Source organism: Jaculus jaculus, chromosome 7 (genome assembly GCF_020740685.1).
Source record: "Jaculus jaculus isolate mJacJac1 chromosome 7, mJacJac1.mat.Y.cur, whole genome shotgun sequence".
In the NCBI taxonomy this organism is placed as follows: domain Eukaryota; kingdom Metazoa; phylum Chordata; class Mammalia; order Rodentia; family Dipodidae; genus Jaculus; species Jaculus jaculus.
The window spans coordinates 1,941,457-1,958,651 of record NC_059108.1 but is presented as its reverse complement, the minus strand read 5'-3'; the positions used below and the strand labels follow the sequence as shown (position 1 = coordinate 1,958,651).

The following is a 17,195-nucleotide window of genomic DNA, read 5'->3' as shown; positions in this document are numbered from 1 at the left end:
CCAAGTCAGGTGATGACGCTGTTTTTCCAGACACCTGACATTGCGTCCCCTTCTTGGCACTGGGGGGTGAGTGGGTGGGCAGTGGAACAAGCATGGAAAACTGAGGTCCCTAGAGCACTGGGAGAAGGAAAACAGCCAAGGTAAAGGCTAGAAGGCTTGCTCTAATTAAAGATCCAGGCAGCTGTCAGCTCTACACCCTAGCCCTCAGGGACACCACCTGGCAAAGGCCCCATGACATACTCCCTCTGAAGAACTGTATCCCGGCCATTATCCCAGGAGGGATGGGAAGGGAGTTGGAAAAGGGAGGGCATGCAGTCAATAGTGGGGAGTGGGAGAGAAAGAACAGAGAGGCAGATCCAGTGTGGAGCTGCTGGATGCTCAGGCCGGATGCTTCCACTGCTTCCTGGAGCAGGAGCAGAGAGGGGGGTCACGAGAAGGGGGAGCGATGAAACAGTTGCAATTCCTGCAGGAGATAAGCAGGCAGAAGGAGCTTATCCCATGTGAGTGTGTATGAAGACCAGCCAGCATATGGTTATAAAATTCAGGGATAAGAAGCAGGACTCCAAGCTAGAGAAACAAATGAGAAAGGCATGGGCAGAGACTGTGAATATCTGAGAAGAGATATTTGTTGAGTTCCTGGTGTGTGAGAGACAATGTGGGGAAACAGGAGTGACAGGAATGAGAGAGAGGGAGAGAGTGTGTGTGTGTGTTTGTCAGCTCAAAGAAATGGACAATAGGAAGGCAGGAAGATAAATCCGATGGTTAGAGAAGGAGAGACAGAGAAAGTTGAGGTGGAGATGATGAGAAAGACAGAAGGAAGCTGACATGGCCCTTGGACTCAGGCCTTGCAGTTCCCAGGCACCAACTGGGTGGGCGCTCCCTCGCTGTGGGGACCCTACCCTTCATGCCCCTACCATTCGGGACCTGGATTGACCCCGACACACATACCAAGGTCTGGTAGACTTGTACTCCCACCCTGCTTCCACAGATCACATGACTTCCCCTCCCCCTCACACACAGATGGCTTCACTCTCTCCCACACTCCCACAGTTTCTCACACACTCTTGCACCCTCTCCAGTAGATATGCCTGATGTCATCGAGGGAAGAAAGGGACTTGCCAAGGTCATGTATCTGGGCTGGGAAAAGTGGAGGAGTCCTTTCTGCCCACACAGGCCCAGTTCTCTGCTTCCCATGCTGGGAGACAGTCTCAGGTTCTCTCTCCCAGGGTGACAGGGATCTGGGGAGGGACTGAAGAATGTTCCTGGCATGTGCTGACAGGGGATTTCATGGCTCTATTTGGGGAGGATCCAGGGGAGGAAGCAGTGTGAGGGTGTGCTCAGGCTGGGTCCAGGGACTAACTCAACACTGCTACTAACCACATTGGCTCATATAAGGCCTGTGGGACCCAGAGCAGCGGGTCCGTCCTTGAGGGGCTGTGAGTAGTGAAAGGAGAGAGGGGCAGTGGGTAGTAGGAGAGAAGAAAGAGCAACAGAAGCTAGAGTGGTAGGGAGGGAGGGAGAGAGAGAAAAAAGAGAGATAGAACAAATCGGGCTTGGGGACTCATAGAGAAATAACCTTGGACAAGAAGGGAAAGAGACGGAAAGGTAAAGTTAGAAGAGAAAAGACTTGGAGAGAGTCAGAGATAATGGCAGACTCCTAGGAAGATAGAAAAACAGAAAGAAGTTTAACAGAAAAAGAGAGACCAAAAGAAAAGCAAGAGACCAACAGGAAAAGAGACCCAGACCGAGACCAGAACAGATTCATTCAGGTTACAGGCAACGGGCACTATGAGAGCCAGGGTCAGAGGGAATGAGACAGCCCTGAGGACCCCCATCCAGGCTCCCCTGCTGTTCCTGGGACTGCTGACCTCAGGTGAGTGGGATGCTGGAACTCCCCTCCCACCTTTGTTCCCCAGAGTACCCCTGCCATTCCCTGCTGCCCTCCTTGTGTCCCCAGGCCTGGCCCAGTCTCCAATATCTGCCTCAACTCCTCGAGGTTTTTGGGCTATGCCTGAAAACCTGACAGCAGTCGAAGGGACCGAAGTTGAGCTGCGGTGTGGTGTCAGTGCCCCTGACAGTGTGGTACAGTGGGCAAAGGATGGGCTGCTTCTAGGCCCCAACCCTGAGATCCCAGGTTTCCCAAGATACCACCTGGAAGGAAATCCTGCTAAAGGTAGGAAATTAGAGCCTGAGACCCTAAGCCACCAGCAGAGGCTGTGGCCCTGACCTTGAGAGCCCCACTTCCAGGTGAATTCCACCTGCACATTGAAGCCTGTGACCTCAGTGACGATGCATCGTATGAGTGCCAGGTCGGCCGCTCAGAGATGGGACCTGAGCTTGTGTCGCCCAGAGTGATCCTCACCATTCTAGGTATGGATGAGAACGCCTGCCTCCTCTGGGCTGCACCATTCTGGGTTTCCAGGCCTCTCCTTCCCCTAATCCCAGAGGTGCGAACTCTCTGGTCTGGTTTTGGGTAGGGATCATTTCCAAAGCAAGGGAAGCAGTGCGGGTCCTCATGTCCTTCTTGGAGGAGGAGGCTCACCTCAAACTCCTTCTTACCAGTCCCCCCCAGGGTGCTTCATCTGACCCCTGAGGCAGGGAGCACAGTCCATTGGGTAGCTGGGCAGGAGTACGAGGTCGCCTGTGTGTCTGGGGATGCGAAGCCAGCACCTGACATCACCTTCCTCCAGAGTGAGTGTTGTCCGATAAAACCAAGAGGAAGTCCACCCTGAGGACTTCCGGGTGATGCTCCCGGGTCTACCTTGGAGGGAACCCAGCACCCCCTCCCTCCAGCACTCCTCTCCCCAAGGTGGAAAGATTGTGTCCAGTGTCTCTGCTAACGTGAATGAAGGGTCCCAGGAGAAGCTCTTCACCACAGAGGCTACAGCCAGGTATGCAAGTTGGGGGTCTTTCCCCACTCTGATCCTCAGCTTTCCCTTCAAGAGATCTCTAGCCCAGGATTCAAGCACAGAAGCTTGGGGTGTGTATGGATGCCTGGGAGCCAACTCTTCACCCAGACACTCACTACTTCTTCATGGGAACCCAAGATTTAGGTTAGGAATGGCCCTCTGGGGCCCCACTTCTCTCTGCTGAGCCACCACATCTCTCTCACGGGACTCTGTCACTTAGGAGAAATCAATCTATAGACTTTGGCACAGGTAGAGGGATCTGGGATCCCCACATCTCCACCCTGACTCCCTAAATTTCACATGATAACTCTGACTCCAGAACTCCAACTTCCATCCCAGGGTGACACCTCAGAGCTCCGATAACGGGCAGTTACTAGTCTGTGAGGCGTTCAGCCCAGCTTTGGACACTCCCATCAAGGCCTCAGTAACGATGAATGTTCTGTGTAAGTGAAGAAAGGTGGCAGTTGAGGGCACTGAGAACAGGAAGCAGGATTTGGGGTGCCAGAGGAAACGCAGGGATTATCTATCGGAAATTCAGACAGTGGCACCTGGTGTGGCAGCGCATGTCTGCAATTTGTGCACGTGGAAGACGGAGTCAGAAAGAGCAGGGGTCTGGGTCTGCCTGGGATGTGTAGAGGGAAAAAGCAAAGACTGCGGATGCAGCTCTGTGGGAGAGGACGTGTCTAGGACGTGTCTACTGGGTTTCATCCCTAGAACCAAAAATGAAAGCAAGCCTTAAGGGTGAAACATGGAACTTCCAAGGAATTCAGAACCAGGCTAGAGGGCCTAGAAAGAGGGGGTGAGCTCCCCCTGCCCATTGAGTGACCTCTATTCCCTAGTCCCTCCAGGACCTCCTGTCATTGATTGGCCAGGACTAGACAAGGGACATGTGAGGGCAGGTCAGAACCTGGAGCTGCTGTGCACAGCCCGAGGAGGAAACCCACCAGCCACACTGCAGTGGATGAAGGTGAGGGTGAGGCCAGCATGGAGGGTGGAGAGAGAGAGAAGGTGCAGGTTGGGGCTAGCAGGGGTGTAGAGAGAACTGGTCTTGGCCCATCCCTTGTCCAGAATGGTCAACCAGTGTCCATAGCATGGGGCACGGAGCACGCCCAGGCCGTGGCCCGCAGTGTGCTGGTGATGACCATTCGCCCGGAGGATCACGGGGCACGGCTCAGCTGTGAGTCCTCCAACAGCGTATCTCCGGATGTCCAGGAACAAAGCGTCACGCTGCAGGTCACCTGTGAGTCCTGTTATTCATCTCTCAGTCTGTACCTCTGAGAACGCCTGTGCTCCAAATCAAACCTATCTGATGCCAAAGACCTCATCAGTCATAAATCAGGAGACTTAGGCGCAGGTATAGGTCGGCCAGGCTGGTCTGCGAAGCCCTCAGCCTGCCTTGCCTCTCCTCTACCCTGTCTGCAGTTCCCCCAAGTGCCATCACCATCCTGGGATCCACATCGCAGTCTGAGAACAAGAATGTGACCCTCTGCTGCATTACCAAGTCCAGTCGCCCACGGGTCCTGCTGCGATGGTGGCTGGGTGGGCGGCAGCTGCTGCCCACCGATGAGACAGTCCTGGATGTGAGAGGCATAGGGCAATTAGGGTCTGATGGAAGCCTTGGTCCTTGAGGAGCCCTTACTCCTGGGCTGACAGAGGAGGGGGTGGGGATGCTTCACATGTCCCTGCTGGGGCCTAGGGTGGAGTTGGGCCCCTGGTATCATGGGTGGAGGCGCCTCAATCCCCAAGCCTAATGTGAACTCGCTGATAGGGCCTGCATGGTGGCCACATCTCCATGTCCAATCTGACCTTCTTGGTGCGGAGGGAAGACAATGGCTTATCCCTCACTTGTGAAGCCTTCAGTGATGCCTTCAGCAAGGAGACCTTCAAGAAGTCACTCACCTTGAATGTGAAATGTGAGTCCTTACCCTGGCTCAGGAAGACCCTAAATTTCTGAGGCTTCCGCTCAGAGAAAAGTCACTCTCTCTCTACTTTTTCCCACTAGATCCAGCTCAGAAGCTATGGATTGAGGGACCCCCAGCGGGGCAGTATATCCGGACTGGAACCCGGGTGAGGCTGGTGTGTTTGGCCATTGGGGGCAACCCAGACCCCTCCCTCACCTGGTACAAGGTGGGTGACAAACAAGGACACTTCCCTTCCTTAGTTTTCTTCCTCCCTCCATTTCTATTTCTTTCTTCTTTCTTTTTTCAGATAGAGCAAGCAAGAGAGAGGGGAGAGATAGAAAATTGGCATGCCAGGGCCTCAGCCACTGAAATACAACTCCAGACGCTTGTGCCACCTAGTGGGCATGTGCAACCTTGTGCTTGCCTTACCTTTATGCTTCTGGCTAATGTGGAATCTGGAGAGTAGAACCTGGGTCCTTAGGTTTCACAGGCAAGCACCTTATCTGCTAAGCCATCTCTCCAGTTCTCTCTCTTTTTTTTTTTTTTTTTTTTTTGGTTTTGAGGTAGGGTTTCACTCTAGTCCAGGCTGACCTGGAATTCACTCTGTAGTCCCAGGCTGGCCTTGAACTCACAGTGATCCTCCTACCTCTGCCTCCTGAGTGCTGGGATTGAAGGCGTGCACCACCACACCTGGTTCCTTCCTAGTTTCTTTCTTTCATTCCTTTCTTTTTTTTCTTTTTTTCTTTTTTTTTTTTGTGTGTGTGTTTCCCATTGTTCTGCATTGGTGGGGGTAAGGGGTACAAGGCAAGTGAGCCTGGCTACATTCAGAATCTTGACACAATCCAAAATATGTCTATCTCTAAAATCTTTTTTTTGTTGTTGTTCATTTTTTATTTATTTACTTGAGAGCGAAAGACACAGAGAGAAAGACGGATAGAGAGGGAGAATGGGCACTCCAGGGCCTCCAGCCACTGCAAACGAACTCCAGATGTGTGCGCCCCCTTGTGCATCTGGCTAACGTGGGACCTGGGGAACCAAGCCTCGAACTGGGGTCCTTAGGCTTCACAGGCCAGCGCTTAACCGCTAAGCCATCTCTCCAGCCCTCTTTCATTCCTTTCTTTCTCTTTTTAAAAGATATTTATTTCAGAACTACAGAGAGAGAGTGGGGGCACCAAGGCTGCTTACCACTACAGACTTCAGATGCATATGCCACTTTGTGTATCTGTCTTTACATGGGTACTGAGAAATTGAACGTGGGAAGGCAGGCTTTGCAAGAATGTGCTTTTAACTGCTAATCCATCTCCCCAGCTTTTTATTTTGGGGGGGGTCTTTTGTTTGCTTTTTAAAGGTAGACTTTCACTCTAGTTCAAGCTGACCTGCAATTCACTTTGTACTCTCAGGATAGCCTCGAACTCACAGTGATCCTTCTATCTCAGCCTCCCAAGTACTAGGATTAAAGGTGTGTGTGCCACCACACCCAGAAGTCCCCAGATTATTTATTTATATTATAGAGATAGTGAGTGTGAGAGACAAAGAGGGAGATAAAATTGGCATGCCAGGGCCTCAGCTACTGTAATCAAACTCCAGATACTTGCACCACTTAGTGGGCATGTGCAAACGTGCACTTGCCTCATCTTTGTGAATCTGGCTAAGGCAGGATCTAGACAGTCAAATATGGGTCCTCAGCCTTCACAGACAAGTGCCTTAATCACTAAGCCTTCTCTCCAGCCCTCCCCAGCCACTTTAATTCAAATATATATATATATTAGAAACAGAGAGAAAGAGAGGGGGAGAATGGGCATGCCAGAGCCTCTAGGCACTGCAAAGGAACTACAGATGCATGTGCATCTGGCTTACGTGGGACCTGGAGAATGGAACCTGGGTCCTTAGGTTTCGCAGGCAAATGCCTTAACCACCAAGCTATCTCTCCAGCCCTTTTTAATATATTTTTATTTTTATTTATTTCCCAGCCTTTAAAAAAATGTTTAGTTATTTACTTTCAAGCACACACACACACACACACACACAGAGAGAGAGAGAGAGAGAGAGAGAGAGAGAGAGAGAGAGAGAGAGAGAATGATAGAAGGAATGGACATGCCAGAGCCTCCTGCCACAACAAACAGATTCCAGATGCATGTGCAACTTTCTTACATGGGTGCTGGGGAATTGAACCTGAGCAGACAGGCTTTGCAAGTAAGCATCTTTAACCACTGAGCAATTTCCCCACCCTCCCCCCTTTTTGGGTTTTTCAAGTTAGGGTCTCACTCTAGCCCAAGCTGAATTGGAATTCACCATGTGGCCTTGGGGTGGCCTCAAACTCACAGCAATCCACCTACTTCTTCCTCTGGAGTGCCAGGATTAAAGGTGTGCACCGCCATGTCCAGCTCCCCAACCCTTTAAAAAATTATTTATGTATTTGAGAGAGAAAAAAAAGTGAATGGGTACATCAGGGCCTCTAGCTACTGCAAAAGAACTCCAGATGCTTGCACCACCTTGTGCATCTGGCTTTACATGGGTACTGGGGAATCAAACCTGGGTCCTTTGGGTTTGCTGGCAAGTGACTTAACTGCTAAGCCATCTCTCTAACTTCCAACCTCACCCCCCTTTTTTTGAGGTAGGGTCTCACTCTAACCCAGGTTTACCTAGAACTTTCTTCATAGCCCAATATGGCCTCAAACTCCTAGTGATACTCCTACCTCAGTCTCTTGCTTTTATTTATTTTATTTTAACTTAATTTTATTTTTTGCGACAAGGCCTTATTATGTAACCCAGGCTGGCCTAAAAGTTGTAGTCTTCTTGCCTTCACCACCTGAGTACTGGGAGAAACTTTTATTCACTACAAAATAGTGGAGGTAGCAGGCTGTGGTGGTGCACACCTTAAATCCCAGCACTTGGGAGGCAGAGGTAGGAGGATTACCTTGAGTTTGAGGTCACCTTGAGATGACATAGTAAATTCCAGGTCAGCTTGAGCTAGAGGAGACCACACCCCGAAAAACAAAACAAAACAAAATTAAAAAAATGGTGGAGGTATTTCTGGGAAAACAATTCCAGAGTAGAAGAAAGAACTCTGGATCAAGACTAACAACTCTAGATATAAGGCAAATAACTTGATTAATATTTTAAAAGTTCAAGTGAAAATCTCAGAGTTCAAGAGAAAGACTAGGGGTTCTAGAGGGGGGAAAGGCAATTATATTTTTGTAAGAAGCTAGATATTTTTGGAAAAATAATAATTCAACAGAATATTGTACATCCATTAATATTAAATTTTATTTTTGATGTTTCTAGATAAGAAAGTGAAATTCCATTAAAATTAAAGGACATTCCTACAAATTTTGAGGGAAAACCTGAGAAGCTAGGACCCTACTAAAAATCCTGGGAGGAGTGGGAAATATACGAGTGACAGTGGACTTCCATTTCAACTGGATGTAATTGTGTAGGGCCTACAGGAGACCCTATGGCTAAATAAAGAAACAAACAAAAAAAGCTGAGGTTAGGAAAATGAAAGAATCCCATGTAGGTCTGGAATTTCAAGGGAGTTTCCTGGTACATAGGGCTTGGTAAACACTGGGCTAGATGGGGGCTGGTGGCCAGCGAGGCAGTGTGGGAGACCACGGTGTGCAGGGCAAGCATGGGTGGGGTCACAGGAGGCAGGGGATCCCCGCTGACCATCACACAAAGGCCGGTTCTGTGGGAGTCTGGGGCAGGTCGGGCAGGGGCACCGCGGTCTCCAGCGCGCCCTGTTGGTCCCCAGGACGCGCGCACCGTGACCGAGCCGCGACAGCCTCAGGAGCCGCGGCGGGTGCAGCTGGGAAGCCTGGAGAAGTCGGGCAGCACCTTCTCCCGCGAGCTGGTGCTGATCATCGGTCCGTCGGACAACAGGGCCAAGTTCTCGTGCAGGGCTGGCCAGCTCAGCGCGTCCACGCAGCTCGCGGTGCAGTGTGAGCGGGGCGCGGGGCGCGGGCGCGGGCGCGGGGCGCGGGGCGGGCTGGGGAGCCGCCGTGGAGCCGGGATCGGTGGCCTCCTCGTCGCCTCTGAGCCTCTCCTCTCCAACCCGCCAAGTTCCCCCAACCAACTTGACCATCCTGGCCAACGTGTCCGTGCTGCGCCCCGGGGACGCCTTGAACTTGACCTGCGTCAGCATCAGCAGCAACCCCCCAGTCAACCTATCCTGGGACAAGGAGGGGGAAAGGTGAGAGTGGGGCGGCCCCGGTTCTGGTCCTGCTCACATCTGTCCTGGACCCTCCCGCACCCCTAGCCAGCCCTGTGCTGACCCCTCTCTCTCGGCCTGGGGCACAGGCTGGAAGACGTGCCCGCGCCGCCCCGGAGCGCCCCGTTCAAAGGCTCCGCCGCCTCCAGGAGCGTTTTCCTTCGAGTGACATCGCGCGACCACGGCCACCGCGTCACCTGCCGCGCCCACAGCGCCGAACTCCACGAAACCGTGAGCGCCTTCCACCGCCTCGACGTGCTGTGTATGTGCGCAGGCCTGGAACGCCTCCCCATGACCCCCTCCTGACCCCGAGCTGCTCAGGTCTTCACTTGACCCCTCAAGTCTTGACCTTCATAACCTTTACCTTGACCGCTAAAACGGCACCAGGTCCATCCTGACCCTTTTCTCCATCAACCCAGGTCTCGAGCTTTGTCCAAAATCTGGACCTTAACTTGAGTGAGTGTGTGTGTGTGTGTGTGTGTGTGTGTGTGTGTTGGTGTACATGCACGTGTGCTGACTTGCATGTGGAGGCCAGAGGCCCCCTTTTTAAAATATTTTATTTTTATTTATTTGATAGAGAAAGAGGGAGAGAGAGAGAGAGAGAGAGAGAGAATGGGTGTGCTAGGGCCTCCAGCCACTGCAAACGAACTCCAGATGCGTGTGCCCCTTGTGCATCTGGCGGACGTGGGTCCTGGGGAATTGAACCTTGGTCCTTTGGCTTTGCAGGCAAACGCCTTAACCGCTAAGCCATTCCTTCAGCCCCGTCACCCACCTTTTTTTTTTTTTTTTTTTTTGACCCAGGATCTGTCCCTGGCCTGGAACTCACTTCCTTAGGCTAGAGTGGCCAGGCAGCCTCAAGGAGCCACCTATCTGCACCTCCCCAGTGCTGGCTGGTGCCACCACACCTGGCTTTTAAAGTAGATTCTGAGGCTGGAACTCAAGTACTTTTACTAGCAGCCCAGGATCTCAGCTTCTTTTTTTTTTTCTTCTTCTTTTAATTTTTAGTTGGGTGTGGTGGTGCACGCCTTTAATCCTAGCACTTGGGAGGCAGAGGTAGGAGGATTGCTGTGCAGTCAAGGCCAACCTGAGACTATGTAGTGAAGTTCAGGTCACCCTAGTCTAGAGCAAGACCCTACCTTGAAAAACGAAAAAAACCCACCCTATACTTATTTATTTATTTATATGTGTGTGTGAGAGAGAGAGAGACAGAAAGAGAAAGAGAGAGAGACTGAGAGACAATGAATGAATGGTGGGCCAAGGCCTCCTGCCACTGCATATGAAATGCAAGCACATGTGCTACTTTATGGGTCTGGTTTGATATGATGGCTGGGGAATTGAACCCGGGCAAGCAGGCTTTGCAAGCAAGTGCCTTTAACCACTGTGTCAGCTCCCCAGCCCCTGTTTTTGAATTTAAATTTTTTAAAAATTTTTATTTATTTACTTGAGAGTGCTAGGCAGAGAGAGAATGGGCACACCAGGACCTCCAGCCACGGCAAACAAACTCCAGATGCACTGCCACCTTGTGCACCTGGCTTACATGGGTACTGAGGAATCGAGCCTCAAACCAGGGTTCTTAGGCTTCACAGGCAAGTGTTTAACTGCTAAGCCATCTCTCCAGCCCTTTTTTTTTTGAGACAAGGTCTTGCTATTTATTCCTGGCTGGCCTGGAACTCGCTGTGTAGATCAGGCTGGCCTCAAATTTACAGCAGTCCTCCTGCCTCTGCCTCCCAAGCACTGGGATTAGAGGCAGGCATGTGCCACTCCTTCTAGCTTTGACTATTAACTCTGTCCTGAGCCTTACTTCTGACCTCAGTTCTCCCAGTTACCATATCCACAACCTGAGCTCTAGTCCTGACCCTGACTTGAACCTTTGAACTTGAGACTGATCTCAACTCTTGTCTCTGGAACCCCACCTTGCCAATACTGCTGACTCCTTGGGGTGCCTGCCCCCTCTGAAGACCCACCGGAGTTCCTGGGGGAGCAAGTGCTGGTGGTGACCGCGGTGGAGCAGGGCCAGGCGCTGCTGCCTGTGTCCGTGTCCGCCAACCCGGGCCCCGAGGCCTTCAACTGGACCTTCCGCGGCTACCGCCTCAGCCCAGGTGCTGAAAGTGGGCCTGGGGAGAGGCGTGGTCCTGGCGGAGGACGGTGGTCTTGCAGGCTCCTTACCCTGGCCTTCCCCAGCTGGTGGCCCCCGGCATCGCATCCTGCCTGGCGGGGCTCTGCAGCTGTGGAATGTGACCCGCGCCGACGCTGGCACTTACCAGCTGCACTGTCAGAACTCCGAGGGCACCGCCGAGGCGCTGCTGCGGCTGGACGTACACTGTGAGCTGCGTCAACACCGAGGTGGCCAGGGAGAAAGTAGGGCCTCCGGGAGCCCCGCTACCATGGAAACCACACCTACTTGGTGGGAGCTTCAACAAGCCAGGGATAACCACCCACCCTAGGAGCCTATTTTGGAAGTCCCTGCTCTACCCTCTAGACAGACCCAAAGTGAAGTCCATGCACAAAGAAGAGACGGGCTTTCCGACGAGGCCCTTCCTCTAAGATGCCAAGTCCTCTGTGAAGCCCCACCCCAACGCCCTTCAGACAACCCACCCCACCCATCTAACAATCACAGAGTGGGGGGCCTCCCTCATTACCCTAGAGCCCTCTCCAGGCGCTCTGCCTCCACACCCTTCCTAGACACGCTAAGACACCCCCTCCTGCCCATCTCTCTTCTCCCACGGCCTGGCCTGGCCTGGCCTAAGTGCCTTCTCTGTGGCCCTGTCTCCCACCAGATGCTCCCACCATCCGTGGCCTTCAGGATCCTACTGAGGTGGATGTTGGGGGATCCGTGGACATAGTCTGCACAGTTGATGCCAATCCCATCCTTCCAGACATGTTCAGCTGGGAGAGGCTGGTAAGGACCCAGCCTTCAGTGAATGGAGGTTGGGCTAGGGAGTGAAGTTTCTTGGCTGTGAGCTCCTTGGGAGTGGGGGGCACATCAGTGTGACCGTGTATAACCCTAAAGACTGAGGCACGCTCCAGGAACTAATGACTATTGAGTGGCAAGGGGGTAGGTGGGAAGGAGGGAGAGTTGGATGGCTATGCGGCTAAGTAACTTGCCACCTGCTTGGATACAGGAGTGAAAAAATGCATAAATGGATGGATAGTTTGATGGTCATGTGAGAGGAATGAGAGGATACATTTGATTGGAAGTTAGATGAGTGGACGGATACATATCAGTGGAAAGAGGTCTGTGGAAAATGATGGATGAGCCAGGCATGGTGGCCCACGTTTTTAATCCCAGAACTCAGGAAGCAGAGGTAGGAGGATCACTGTGAGTTCGAGGCCACCCTGAGAATACAGAGTGAATTCCAGGTCAGCCTAGACTAGAGTGAAACTCTACCTCCAAAAACAAAACAAACAAACAAAAAAAGATGAATGAATGAACGAATGAGTAGATTAATGGAGGACTGGGCACATGGTAGCTGAATAGCTAAGTAATCATACGCGTGTATGAGTGTGGGCATAGAGGAGTGAACAGATGAAGTAGATAGAGAGCTGCAGAGTGGGTGCATGGAAGAGAAACATTTGGATGAATTAGTGAATGGATGGAAATATAAATGGGTGGGTAGGTAGATTTGATTTTTTGCTTTTGTTTTGAGACAGGGTCTTATGTAGCCCAGGCTGGCCTTAAACTCACAGTGTAGCTAAGGCTAACCTTGAATTCCTGAGCCTCTTGCCTCCACCTCCCAAGTGCTGTGATTATAGGTGTGTACTACCATGCTTGGCTTGAGGTTGGTTGGTTGGTTCATTGGTTTGCCTTTGAGGCTATGTAGTCTAGGTTCTCCTGAAACTGGCTGGCTATGTAGCCCAGGCTGCCCTTGGGAACCTCTAACTTTTTCCTCCCAAGTGCTGTATTAGAGGTATGAACCACCATATCTATCCCAGTTAGTGTTTTTATAGTTCTGGAAATTGAACCCAGGACCTTGAACATGTTGGTCAAGGTCTCATTAAATGGGTTGATAGCCTGGTGGATAGATAGTTCTTTTTTTGTTCGTTTGTTTGGTTTTTTGAGGTAGGATCTCCCTCTAGCCCAGGCCAACCTAGAATTCACTATGTAATCTCAGGGATCGTGAACTCATGACAATCCTCCTACCTCTGCCTCCAGAGTGCTGAGATTAAAGGAGTGGGCCACCACACCCAGCTGGGTAGATAGTTCAAGCATGAGTGCTTAGACAATATGGATGAGTGATTGAGCTGGTGGATGGATGAATGAATGAACTGGACGGAAGACTCGATAGGCTGTGTTTTCTCTTGTTAGCTCTGTGAAGGATTGTACCTGGAGAATGAGGCTACAGTGGGGTATAGTCTGGGGCGTGATATATCTAGGGACAGACTAGAGGCCAACTCCTGTATCCTGGGATACTAGGGGGAAGAGGAGGAGGACATGAGCTTGGATGACATGGAACAGATGGCAAAGGGATCCACAGGGCATCTGCGGATTCGCCAGGCTACACTGGCCCAGGCTGGTGCTTATCAGTGCATTGTGGACAATGGTGTGGGACCCTCGGCCCGAGGGCTGGTCCGGCTTGTTGTCAGATGTGGGTAACTTCAAGGATTATCCATAACCCACAGCCCTCGGTGCTCCCACACACCTCATGCTGACCCCTCAACCTGTCCTAGTTGCCCCCCAGGTGGATCATCCCACTCCCCTAACTAAAGTGGCTGCAGCTGGGGACAGCACCAGTTCTGCCACCCTCCACTGCCGTGCCCGAGGTGTCCCCAACGTTATCTTCACTTGGACCAAAAATGGGGCTCCTCTGGATCTCCAAGATCCCAGGTAAACCTGGATATAGCTAAGCAGGATTCTAGCCTCCAACTCTGGTCTCCTGATCCCACTTATCTTCATAAGACCCCACTGCATCCTCTCTTCAGGTACACAGAGCACACGTACCACCAAGGTGGCATCCACAGCAGTCTTCTGACCATCGCCAACGTCTCTGCAGCCCAGGACTATGCCCTGTTCACTTGCACGGCCACCAATGCCCTTGGCTCAGACCACACCAACATTCAGCTCGTCAGCATTAGTATGACAGGGGGCAGGAGGGGCGCTGGGGGCTGCTCCTTGGGTAAACTGCCATGTCCCAGCCTGGCAGTGTTCCTGACCTCTGAGAGTGTTTATGAGTGAGGACAGAACTTCATTTGGTGTGTTTTAAAAAAATATTATTTATTTATTTGACAGAGAAAGAGGGTGACAGAGAGAGAGAGAGAGAGAGAATGGGCATGTCAGGGCCTCCAGCCATAGCAAACGAACTCCAGATGCGTGCACCCCCTTGTGCATCTGGCTAATGTGGATCCTGGGGAATCAAACTTGGGTCCTTTGGCTTTGCAGGCAAATGGCTTAACTGCTAAGCCATCCCTTCAGCCCTAGTTTTGCTGGTTTTCTTGAGACAGGGTCTTGCTATGCAGCCTAGGCTTGTCTGGGATTCTCTATGGAAATATTAGAATCAAATTTCACTGAGTCCATTCAGATGTCAGTTCAGCCCTGTACCAATCACCTTGTCAGGGGAAGCAACACTAATTGGCCAGGACTGATCACATGGCCTCCCACTGGGAGTGGATTCACTTTCACCAGGAGCATGTGTCCTGACACGGTGATGGGGCAACTCTCAAAATGAAACCCATGCCATTCCTGATTATCTAGTGGTTAGGATTCTGCCCTTTCAAAATGAAACTCAAGGATTGGAGAGATGGCTTAGTGGTTAAAATGCTTGCCTGGGAAGCCTAAGGACCCAGGTTTGATTCCCCAGTACCCACATAAGCCAGATGAACATAAGCCAGATGCACAAGGTGGTGCATGTGTCTGGGGTTTGTTTGCAGTGGCTGGGGGCCCTGGCATGCCCATTCTCTCTCTCTCTAAAAACAAAAATCCACTACAAAGAACATGCTTTAGCAGAACGTGGTGGCGCAAGCCTTTGATCCCAGCACTCAGGAGGCAGAGGTAGGAGGATTGCTGAGTTTGAGGCCCCCTGAGACTACATAGTGAATTCCAGGTTAGCCTGAGATAGAGTGAGACCTTACCTCAAAAAACAAAACAAACAAACAAAAAAGAATATAAAAGAACACAATGTGTGTGGATGTTGTTTTTTCTGTATGTGTGTGTAATGTTATATATGTGTCACTTACAAATTCACCCGGTCACTACAATTTTCTTGTGATGCCCTGGTCAATACCCATAGTGCTTTGTAGTCCTTCACAGCAGAGAACTAGAGTTGCCGGTGCACTTGTTCTCAGCTGAGGGGGCTTCTGTCTTCTTACCCCAGCTGTCATGCTGTAGCGAAGTCCTTTCTGTGGTTGATTTAATGTCCCAGTAGGTTTTTGCCTTTGCATTTTGTTGGTAGTTTTGTGACTTAAAGTGGCCCCTAAGATAGCATTCTGGGAAGAGTTCTTAAGTGTAAAGAGTTTGTGATGTCCTGTGATGTACCCTATGGGAAAATGCTTGTGCTTGGTCATGCTGTGTTGAAGGAAAGTTGCGATGCAGTTGGCCACACTTTCAATGTTAGTGAATCAACAACATATGCCAATAAGGAGAGTTTAAAAAATCTAAACACAGCCGGGCGTGGTGGCGCACGCCTTTAATCCCAGCACTCGGGAGGCAGAGGTAGGAGGATTGCCGTGAGTTCAAGGCCACCCTGAGACTCCATAGTGAATTCCAGGTCAGCCTGGGCTAGAGTGAGACCCTACCTTGAAAAAAAAAAATCTAAACACATGTAAAACAAAAATTGATTGGTTAAGCCTGTGTGGTGTCACATACCTATAGCCCCAGCACTTGGGCTACTGAGGCAGGAGAATCTCAAATTTGAGCTAATATGTAAACTCTGTGCTCAGAACAGATTAGTGTGGGTTTGAAGCCACCCTGAGACTAGTACACTTACTGAGTACGGTGACCATGAGTCATGGGAACCAGCTATATTTCAAATCATTCTTAGGAATGCCCTGGAAGGAAACTTCTAGAATCTTTTTGTCTCCTTTAGTTCCCCTGTCATTCTCTTCCAAGGCCGCCCTGATCCCCCATTGGGATTGAAGGTCGTGAGTGTCACCTCCCACTCAGTAGGACTGGAGTGGAAGCCTGGCTTTGACGGGGGTTTGCCACAGAGGTTCCGCATCAGGTGGGTCCCGTCAAGTAAGGGTGGCAGCCCAGGGTGCTGGGACACTGCTGAAGTGACTGTCCTGTCATGCAGGTATGAAGCGCTAGAGATTCCCGGGTTCCTTTATGTGGATGTCCTGCCTCCCCAGGCCACCACCTTTACCCTGACCGGGTTGCAGCCTTCTACTCGATACAGGGTCTGGCTGCTGGCCAGCAATGCCCTGGGGGATAGTGGATTCACTGACAAGAGGATCCAAGTCTCCGTCACCACCCCAGGTGAGAAGAGATAGTCTTGGGAAGGCTGAACTTTATTTATTTGCAAACAGAGAGAGAAAGAGAGAATGGGTGCATCAGGGCCTCTAGCAGCTGCAAACGAACTCCAAATGAATGCACCCCCTTTGTGCATCTGGCTTTACATGGGTACTAGGGAATAAAACTCCATTCATTAGGTTTTGCAGGCAAACACCTTAACCACTTAACCATCTCTCCAGCCCCAGGTTGAACTTTTTAAAGAGAACTTACAGGTTGACAAATGAAGCAGATATTGGTTTTTTTCCCTTTTTAGGGATGGAACAGTTGAGGCAGATATATTGATTGAGGTCACACAGGTAGGAAGAGAGGAGAAGCTTGGGCAAATGAGCTTCAGAGACCAGCTTTTAGCCACTAAATTGTACTGTCTCAATGTGGCTAATAAGTGGGGGAGATTAGAAAATAGTTTTAAAGCCAGGTGTGGTGACGCATGCCTTTAATCCCAGCACTTGGGAGGCAGAGGTAGGAAGATCATGGTGAGTTCAAGGGCACCCTGAGACTACAGAGTGAATTCCAGGTCATTCTGAGCTAGAGACCCTACCTGGAAAAAAACAAAACAAGAAGTTTTAACTGAATGAAAATGAAAACCGTAAAATTTTTTTTTTATTATTTATTTATTTGAGAGCGACAGACACAGAGAGAAAGACAGATAGAGGGAGAGAGAGAGAGAATGGGCGCGCCAGGGCTTCCAGCCTCTGCAAATGAACTCCAGATGCGTGCACCCCCTTGTGCATCTG

General features: G+C 50.9%; 1 protein-coding gene across 2 annotated transcripts in view; it reads left to right on the top strand.

Annotated features, from left to right (window-relative positions):
* The first annotated feature begins 954 nt into the window (after positions 1–954).
* Positions 955–17,195, top strand: part of Nphs1 (NPHS1 adhesion molecule, nephrin) — a 28,396-nt gene continuing 12,155 nt past the window's right edge. The window contains exons 1-23 of one of the 2 annotated variants that reach the window (XM_045155110.1): positions 1,418–1,436; positions 1,770–1,873; positions 1,958–2,173; positions 2,248–2,370; positions 2,563–2,691; positions 2,810–2,891; positions 3,249–3,352; positions 3,749–3,876; positions 3,978–4,149; positions 4,332–4,489; positions 4,678–4,822; positions 4,912–5,036; positions 8,562–8,748; positions 8,870–8,999; positions 9,107–9,279; positions 10,976–11,116; positions 11,199–11,339; positions 11,795–11,916; positions 13,432–13,603; positions 13,686–13,842; positions 13,938–14,089; positions 16,060–16,171; positions 16,244–16,425. In XM_045155110.1, the coding sequence (XP_045011045.1) occupies positions 1,789–1,873; positions 1,958–2,173; positions 2,248–2,370; positions 2,563–2,691; positions 2,810–2,891; positions 3,249–3,352; positions 3,749–3,876; positions 3,978–4,149; positions 4,332–4,489; positions 4,678–4,822; positions 4,912–5,036; positions 8,562–8,748; positions 8,870–8,999; positions 9,107–9,279; positions 10,976–11,116; positions 11,199–11,339; positions 11,795–11,916; positions 13,432–13,603; positions 13,686–13,842; positions 13,938–14,089; positions 16,060–16,171; positions 16,244–16,425 (3,136 nt within the window). In that variant the 5' untranslated portion in view covers positions 1,418–1,436; positions 1,770–1,788. Of the gene's footprint in view, positions 1,874–1,957; positions 2,174–2,247; positions 2,371–2,562; positions 2,692–2,809; positions 2,892–3,248; positions 3,353–3,748; positions 3,877–3,977; positions 4,150–4,331; positions 4,490–4,677; positions 4,823–4,911; positions 5,037–8,561; positions 8,749–8,869; positions 9,000–9,106; positions 9,280–10,975; positions 11,117–11,198; positions 11,340–11,794; positions 11,917–13,431; positions 13,604–13,685; positions 13,843–13,937; positions 14,090–16,059; positions 16,172–16,243; positions 16,426–17,195 lie in introns of both variants that reach the window. The other variant, XM_045155111.1, reaches the window with a different exon arrangement.